Source organism: Pituophis catenifer, unplaced genomic scaffold, assembly GCF_029215685.1.
Source record: "Pituophis catenifer annectens isolate HBS135680 unplaced genomic scaffold, rPitCat1.0.hap2 SCAF_15, whole genome shotgun sequence".
NCBI lineage: Eukaryota > Metazoa > Chordata > Lepidosauria > Squamata > Colubridae > Pituophis > Pituophis catenifer.
The window spans coordinates 1,119,407-1,128,411 of record NW_027256895.1 but is presented as its reverse complement, the minus strand read 5'-3'; the positions used below and the strand labels follow the sequence as shown (position 1 = coordinate 1,128,411).

Here is a 9,005-nt window from a genome sequence, read left to right as displayed (position 1 = left end):
AACAAACTGTCGTAAGTCGAGGACTACCTGTAGAAGCCTCAAGGAACCTAATTCCTTCCCGCTTGTGGACTCTCTCTTCCGTTTTTCCCCAAATGGTCAGGAGTTTGGAGTTAAGAAAAGTGTCGGAATTGAGGAGGGGGGGGGGAATAAGGATTTTTTTTTGGGGGGGGGTCTTTAAAGATTTTCAGGTTGCCTAAAAGGAAAACTTTTGGAGAAAATCCTGATTTTGGTGTCTGAAGATTCAGCCCTTTGCATGCCCGCCCCCCCCCCGTTTCCCCCTCCCGTTGGGTGAACAGCCCCCCCTAAAGTGGTCTTGTGGGGTGTGTGGGGAAACCAGAGGGGTGCTGGAATCGGGGCCCACTGCCCCAGAAGGACGGAAGCAGCCAGGTTCAAAGTCACATCGAGAATCCGGTTAAATATTAAAAAGAAAAGATGGTGCCAAATTAGTTATAGAATAAAGGCCACGAGAAAACTTTTGCAAAAGTTTAACTATTTTTTTGTATGGACCTTTCGTCCCTCGTGCCGGTCACGAGGTCCATGCTTCCCGGCCGCTTCCCATCCTCCACTTCCCAATCGCACAGGGCACTTGAGACATGCTCAGGAACACACGCTCCCTTAGGTCGACCTGGACCGGGCGCGATGCCAGCCTAGCCAGTGGGGTCTGGTGGGCTGGGAGAGGGGGGGCTCAATCCCATGTCTTCTCGGCCCCCCCCCCCCGTTTGAGGCTAGACCCGGCACCGATTCGCCATTTGGCCGAGCCGGTCGCCGTAAATCCGAAACAGATTCCAGCCATCTTGGACGGTGAGGTTCTCGCCTCCACGCCTCTCCAGGTAACTTGTATTTTCGGGCTTCAGGTAGGAAACGTGCATGCGGAGCTCGGAGCAGCCCTCTTGCCAGGCAGCCTGGAATGTGGGGAGGGGGAGAGAAAAAAGCCATTGGCAAAGGGTCAGCATCCCCACCTGGATTGCCCCATCTGGACATCGGGGATAACTGGGACAGAGGAGATGTTGGCTTCCCTTGAGTGACCTCTTCTGCCTTTAATGGGCAAATTTTGGTCTAGAGGTTTTTAAGGTAGCAGGCTAGAAATTGGGAGACTGGGAATTCTAGTTCAGCTTTAGGCATGGAAGCCGGCTGGGTGACTTTGGGCCAATCAGCAGGAGATGGTGAATTCTAGTCCCGCCTTAGGTATGAAAGTCGGCTGGGTGACTTTGGGCCAATCACTAGGAGATGGTGAGTTCTAGTCCCGCCTTAGGCATGAAAGCCAGCTGGGTGACTTTGGGCCAATCACTAGGAGACTGGGAGTTCTAGTCCTGCCTTAGGTGTGAAAACCGGCTGGGTGACTTTGGGCCAATCACCAGGAGACAGTGAGTTCTAGTTCCGCCTTAGGCATGAAAGCCAGCTGGGTGACTTTGGGCCAATCACTAGGAGACTGGGAGTTCTAGTCCTGCCTTAGGCATGGAAGCCAGCTGGGTGACTTTGGGCCAATCACCAGGAGACGGTGAGTTCTAGTTCCACCTTAGGCATGAAAGCCAGCTGGGTGACTTTGGGCCAATCACTAGGAGACTGGGAGTTCTAGTCCTGCCTTAGGTGTGAAAACCGGCTGGGTGACTTTGGGCCAATCACCAGGAGACAGTGAGTTCTAGTCCCGCCTTAGGCATGAAAGCCAGCTGGGTGACTTTGGGCCAATCACCAGGAGACAGTGAGTTCTAGTCCCGCCTTAGGCATGGAAGCCAGCTGGGTGACTTTGGGCCAATCACTAGGAGACTGGGAGTTCTAGTTCCGTCTTAGGCATGAAAGCCAGCTGGGTGACTTTGGGTCAATCACCAGGAGACGGTGAATTCTAGTCCCGCCTTAGGTATGAAAGCCGGCTGGGTGACTTTGGGCCAATCACTAGGAGATGGTGAGTTCTAGTTCTGCTTTAGGCGTGAAAGCTGGCTGGGTGACTTTGGGCCAATCACCAGGAGACAGTGAGTTCTAGTCCCGCCTTAGGCATGAAAGCCAGCTGGGTGACTTTGGGCCAATCACTAGGAGACTGGGAGTTCTAGTCCTGCCTTAGGCATGGAAGCCAGCTGGGTGACTTTGGGCCAATCACCAGGAGACGGTGAGTTCTAGTTCCACCTTAGGCATGAAAGCCAGCTGGGTGACTTTGGGCCAATCACTAGGAGACTGGGAGTTCTAGTCCTGCCTTAGGTGTGAAAACCGGCTGGGTGACTTTGGGCCAATCACCAGGAGACAGTGAGTTCTAGTCCCGCCTTAGGCATGAAAGCCAGCTGGGTGACTTTGGGCCAATCACCAGGAGACAGTGAGTTCTAGTCCCGCCTTAGGCATGGAAGCCAGCTGGGTGACTTTGGGCCAATCACTAGGAGACAGTGAGTTCTAGTTCCGTCTTAGGCATGAAAGCCAGCTGGGTGACTTTGGGTCAATCACCAGGAGACAGTGAGTTCTAGTTCCGTCTTAGGCATGGAAGCCAGCTGGGTGACTTTGGGCCAATCACCAGGAGACAGTGAGTTCTAGTCCCGCCTTAGGCATGGAAGCCAGCTGGGTGACTTTGGGCCAATCACTAGGAGACAGTGAGTTCTAGTTCCGTCTTAGGCATGAAAGCCAGCTGGGTGACTTTGGGTCAATCACCAGGAGACAGTGAGTTCTAGTTCCGTCTTAGGCATGAAAGCCAGCTGGGTGACTTTGGGCCAATCACCAGGAGACAGTGAGTTCTAGTCCCGCCTTAGGCATGGAAGCCAGCTGGGTGACTTTGGGCCAATCACTAGGAGACAGTGAGTTCTAGTCCCGCCTTAGGCATGGAAGCCAGCTGGGTGACTTTGGGCCAATCACTAGGAGACAGTGAGTTCTAGTTCCGTCTTAGGCATGAAAGCCAGCTGGGTGACTTTGGGCCAATCACCAGGAGACAGTGAGTTCTAGTCCCGCCTTAGGCATGGAAGCCAGCTGGGTGACTTTGGGCCAATCACTAGGAGACTGGGAGTTCTAGTTCCGTCTTAGGCATGAAAGCCAGCTGGGTGACTTTGGGTCAATCACCAGGAGACGGTGAATTCTAGTCCCGCCTTAGGTATGAAAGCCGGCTGGGTGACTTTGGGCCAATCACTAGGAGATGGTGAGTTCTAGTTCTGCTTTAGGCGTGAAAGCTGGCTGGGTGACTTTGGGCCAATCACCAGGAGACAGTGAGTTCTAGTCCCGCCTTAGGCATGAAAGCCAGCTGGGTGACTTTGGGCCAATCACCAGGAGACAGTGAGTTCTAGTCCCGCCTTAGGCATGGAAGCCAGCTGGGTGACTTTGGGCCAATCACTAGGAGACTGGGAGTTCTAGTTCCGTCTTAGGCATGAAAGCCAGCTGGGTGACTTTGGGTCAATCACCAGGAGACAGTGAGTTCTAGTCCCGCCTTAGGCATGAAAGCCAGCTGGGTGACTTTGGGCCAATCACCAGGAGACAGTGAGTTCTAGTCCCGCCTTAGGCATGGAAGCCAGCTGGGTGACTTTGGGCCAATCACTAGGAGACTGGGAGTTCTAGTTCCGTCTTAGGCATGAAAGCCAGCTGGGTGACTTTGGGCCAATCACCAGGAGACAGTGAGTTCTAGTCCCGCCTTAGGCATGGAAGCCAGCTGGGTGACTTTGGGCCAATCACTAGGAGACTGGGAGTTCTAGTTCCGTCTTAGGCATGAAAGCCAGCTGGGTGACTTTGGGTCAATCACCAGGAGATGGTGAGTTCTAGTTCTGCTTTAGGCGTGAAAGCTGGCTGGGTGACTTTGGGCTAATCACCAGGAGACGGTGAGTTGTAGTCCCGCCTTAGGCATGAAAAAGAGCCGAGGTGGCGCAGTGGTTAGGGCACAGTACTGCAGCTACTTCAGATGACTGCTAGTTCAGCAGATCAGCGGATCAAATCTCACCGGCTCGAGGTTGACTCAGCCTTCCATCCTTCCGAGGTGGGTAAAATGAGGACCCAGATTGTTAGGGGGCAATATGCTATATAGTATACTGTCTTTGGTGTAAGCCGCCCAGAGTCCTCGGAGAGTGGGCGGCATAGAAATATGACTAATAAATAAATAAATGAATAAATAAATGAAAAGCAGCTGGGTGACTGCAGGCCAATTACCAGGGGAAGGTGAGTTCTAGTCCTGCTTTAGGCGTGAAAGCCGGCTGGGTGACTTTGGGCCCCTCGTTCCCTCCCAGCAAAGCCTACCTCACAAGGTGGTTGTTGTGGGGAAAGTAGGAGGAGGCAGGTGTGTTTGCCACCTTGGGCAATTTGTAAAAATAATGTAAAAATAAAAAGAGAAATGATGAAAGTGGGCGCAGTGGGAGGCCCTTGCGGGATCCCCAGACGGGGCAGGAGGACGGGGTGGGGGGGGTCTCACCTTGGCTACCTCCTTCAGCAGGGAGTTCCCAATCCGCATCCCTGGAAAAGAAGAGAGTTGTGTGAACCAACCCAGGAGTTTTAAACCATGGTTTCTGGAGGAGTAGGCCGTGTGAATGCAGCCCAAGGTGGCTTCCTTGGGAAACCAGGATTACCTGCGGCTTGGCAGGGAAGGTGAACCCAACTGCAATCTCACCTCTGAATTCTGGCATGACGTAAAAATTGTCAATGTAGAGATTTCTCCCTTTCCAGCTGCTGTAGGTATAGGTGGAGAGGACGTATCCGGCCAGGCTGTGACCTGTAGGGAGGGAAGGAAGGAAGGAAGGAAGGAAGGAAGGGAAAGAGAGAGCGAGAGAAAGAAAGAAAGAAGGGAGGGAGGGAGAGAGGGAGGGAGAGAAGGGAGAGGAAAGATGAAAAAGGAAGGAAGGAAGGAGAAAGAAAGAAAGGAAGGAAGAAAGGAGGGAGGGAGGGAGGGAGGGAGAAGGGACAGGAAAGATGAAAAAGGAAGGGAGGAAGGAAGGAAGGAAGGAAGGAAGGAAGGAAGGAAGGAAGGAAGGAAGGAAGGAGAAAGAAAGAAAGAAAGAAAGAAAGAAAGAAAGAAAGAAAGAAAGAAAGAAAGAAAGAAAGAAAGAAAGAAGAAAAAGAGACAGAGGAAGGGAGGGAGGGAGAAGGGAGGGGAAAGATGAAAAAGGAAGGAAGGAAGAAGAAAGAAAGGAAAGGGGAAGGAAGGAAGGAAGAAAGGAAGGAAGAAAAAGACGGAGGGAGGGAGAGAGAGAAGGGAGGGGAAAGATGAAAAAGGAAGGAAGGAAAGGAATAGGAAGGAGGGAAAAGGAAGGAAGGAGAAAGGGAGAAAAAAGAAAGAAAAAGAAGGGAGGGAGAGAGAAGGGAGGGGAAAGATGAAAAGGGAAGTAAGGATGGAAAGGAGGAAGAGAGGAAGGAAGGAGAGAAAAGGAAGGAGAAAGGGAGAAAAAGAAAGAAAGACAGACAGACAGAGAAAGAAAGAGAGAGGGAGGGAGGGAGGGAGAGAAAAGGGAGGGGGAAAATGAAAAAGGAAGGAAGGAAAAGGAAGGAAGGAAGACAGAAAGACGGAGGGAGGAAGGGAGAGAGAGAGAGAGAAGGGAAACATGAAAAAGGAAGGAAGGATGGAAAGGAGAAAGAAAGGAAGGAAGGAGAGAAAGGAAAGGGAAAAAGAAAGAGGGAGGGAGGGGGAGAGAGAGAGAAGGGAGGGGAAAGATGAAAAAGGAAGGAAGGATGGAAAGGAGGAAGAGAGAAAAAGAAAGAAGAAGAAAGGAAGGAAGGAAGGCATCTAGTTGAGGTGGGGTCTCCTTAATTTCACACAACAACGCAACTCCCTGCTACTGTGCACAAGAGAGTCAGGGGTGCAAATCCCTCGGGGGGGCGTCTGTGTGTATCATCAGAGCCCCCCCTCCCCAAGAGGGCCAAGGGGGCAGCTGAGACGGACAGCCGTGACCCCCGTATTTTACCCCTTCCCCCTGCCCCCCCCCCTCTTCCCCTGGCCCTGTCAGCCCCCCCCAACCCCCAAAAGAGGGGTCTCCATTGGGGTTCACAGACCTTCGAGGCTCTTCCGCTCCGGAGGGATCTCAGCCACAAAACACTCAAATTTCGGTCGGGGGCCAAATCCGGCTTTTTCCAGTTCTAGAGGAAAAAGGAGGAAAATGCTGTTTTGGGGGAAAGGCCGACTTTTGCCAGCTAGAAAAGGGGGGGGCAGTTGGGGGGGGCAGGGATTTTTATGGGGCCTTCTGTGTTGTGTTTGCGGTCAGATGGTGACTCCCCTTTTTTAATTCAGTTTTTTTTTTTAAATGTTCTTTTAATTCACGTTTTTTAAAAATGTTTTTTTAATTCACATTTTTTTTAACGTTCTTCTCTAGTTTTGTCTTTGATAAATATTTTTTTCTTTTCGATTTTGGATTTCAATCTTTGGAGTAAAATAAAAATTAAAAACAAGAAGGCGACACACCGCACACTTAAGGGTACATTGATGATTGATTGGTTGGTTGGTTGATTGATTGATTGGCTGACATTGATTGATTGATATGCTGCCCTCTCACTCTTGCAGTGATTCTGGGTGGCTTCCAGGGTACCACTAGTCCTCGACTTACAACCACAATAGGGCCCCGAAGTTCTATTATTAAGCAAAACATTGAAGTGAGTGTTGCTTCACTTTATGGCATTTCTTTGCCGCCGTTAAGTGAGTGACACAGTTATTCAGTGGATCTGACTTTCCTGTTGTCTGTCAGAAGGTCGCAAAAAGGATCACGTGACCCCGGGACGCTGCGTCCGTCATAAATACGAGTCAGTTGCCGAGTGTCCGATCAGGTAACCGCAGGGATGCCACGACGGTCATAAGTGTGAAAAACGGTCGTAAGTCGCTTTTTTTTTTTTTTTACCGTCGTGCCGTTGTGATGTTGAACGGTCCCTAAACGAACGGCCGTAAGTCGAGGACTACTTGCCATTCATTAAAAGATTTCAGCGAAGCGATTAAATTTTTTTAAAAAAAGATGAACAACAGATTAAATTGAAGCTGTAAATTGAACGATGAATGGACGGATTAAAATTGAAGCTGCAAAATTTTGCATCCGGGGATCAAGCTGGTTGATATGAACCATGGTTAATTTATGGTACCCTTTTTTTAAAAACTGCCATACGGTGGGAACCCAGTTTGTTGAGTTCATGGACCAATGAATTGGGGTCTCCAAATGTGGCCCCTTTAAGACTCGTGGACTTCGACACCCAGAATTTCCCAGCCTGGCTGGGGAATTCTGGGAGTCGAAGTCCACGAGTAAAAGTGAATTTTGCACATGCTCAGAAATCCCTTGAACTCCCTATCCCATACCTTGGACGTTGGTGGAGAGGCTTTCCAGAGGAACGTTGTAAATGACGGCAATGTCCTGTGGAGAGAAGAGGGAGAAAAAAATGTCTCGGATTTATGACGGGTGTCAGATCTCAGGGTGCTTGAGTCGCTACAAGGAAGAAACACGGAAGGGGGGTCCATTTTTGCTCTTATGAGGTCTCGTTTTCCTATCCAATTGCAATAAATGAAGTGTTCAAGAAGGCAGGGAGTCCTCAACTTACGACCGTTCGTTTAGTGGCCGTTCGAAGTTCAAAGGACACTGGGGGGAAAAAAACCCTGACTTACGACCAGTCTTCAAACTTGTGAAACGCCGCACGGTCCCACGATCAAAATTCAGATGCTCGTATTTATGACGGTCACGTGATTGGCGACCTCCCCAGCTGACAAGCAAAGAGTCCATGGAGGAAGCCGGATTTGCTTAATGACTGTACGATCTATCTAACGACGGCGATAACTCGCTCAACCACCAGAGCAAAAAAAAATAAAATAAAAATAGGCTGGTAAAATTGGTCCCAGTTTTGGTTGTAAGGCGAGGACCATGTGGAAACGAATCAAGGAGAGAAGCAACTTAGAAATTTCCTGACTGTGAGAAACAATTAACTGCTTGTTAATTGTGGAATTAACTATTAATTAATTAATTAATTAATTAACCGTGGAACTGCTTGCCACCAGAAGTTGTAAATGCTCCAACACTGGAAGTTTTAAAGAAGAGGTTGGATAACCATTTGTCTGAAGTGGTTTAGGGTTTCCTGCCTGGGCAGGGGGTTGGACTAGAAGACCTCCAAGGTCCCTTCCAACTCTCTTATTCCATCTACTTTCTATCTATCTACTAGCTGTATTTGTTCTCCTGCACCGCGGTGGCTCGGCCCATCAACCTCACCTTGACCAGGCGCATGATGTCCTTCAGATCCCTGGGGGCGCACGGACGGACCACAAAGCTCATGGTTCCCAGTCCTTCTCTGCTGGCCTCTCTGCCTGCCTCTGGGCTCAGCTGGCTGCTTTAAGGGCCGGAGAAGTGGGGAGGGGGGTTTCCTCCTCCTCCTCCATAGTTTGACCCACTTGGCAAGATCCCTGCCTTGGCCCCTCCTCTCTGGAGGAAGGAGGGGAAGGGCAGGGAGTGGGGGAAAAAAATAGAAAATGAAAATTAGATTTTTTTAAAAAAATTAAAAATTAAGATTAAGAAATTAAAACAATCTTAAATTAAACCAAATTAAGGAGGGGGGATCCCTGGTGCTGTCTGGGTTGTTTTCTTGGAGACGTTTCAGGACTCAAATTAGGGAACATCAGCAAGGCTTGAAAAAAATTAGAATGAAAATAAATTAAAATTAAGTTATAGATTGTGTTAGTTGGAAGGGAACAAGCAACTTTCTTTTTCTCTTTCTCTTTCTTTCCTTTCTCTTCATTCCTTCTTTTCCTTGCTTTCTTCCTCTCTTCCTCTGTCCCTCTTTCTTTCTTTCTTTCTCTTTCTTTCTTCTCTTCCTTCCTTTTCTTTCCTTACTTCCTTCCCTTTCTCTTCCTTCCTAACTCCCTTCCTGTCCCTTTCTTTCTCTTTCCTTTCTCTTCCTTCCTTCCTTCTTTTTCTTGCTTCTTTCTCCCTTCCTCTGTCCATCTTTCTTTCTCTTTCTTCTCTTCCGTCCATTTCTTTCCTTCCTTCCTCTGTCCCTTCTTTCTTTCCCTCCTTCCTTCCTTTATTTCTTTCTTTCCTTTTTCTTCCTTCCTTTCTCCCTTCCTGTCCCTTTCTTTCTTTTTCTTTTTCTTTCTTTTTCTCTTCCGT

The 9,005-nt window shown here is 49.3% G+C and overlaps 1 protein-coding gene across 1 annotated transcript; it reads right to left on the bottom strand.

Annotated features, from left to right (window-relative positions):
* Nucleotides 1-486: 486 nt before the first annotated feature.
* Nucleotides 487-8,292, bottom strand: LOC139324962 (diamine acetyltransferase 1-like). Its single transcript, XM_070954748.1, has 6 exons — nt 8,112-8,292; nt 7,214-7,268; nt 5,932-6,015; nt 4,556-4,657; nt 4,361-4,401; nt 487-902 (listed from the first exon to the last, which is right to left on the bottom strand). Exons 1-6 carry the CDS (start codon nt 8,172-8,174, stop codon nt 726-728), a joined length of 522 nt encoding a protein of 173 aa, XP_070810849.1. The 5' UTR covers nt 8,175-8,292; the 3' UTR covers nt 487-725.
* Nucleotides 8,293-9,005: the final 713 nt, after the last annotated feature.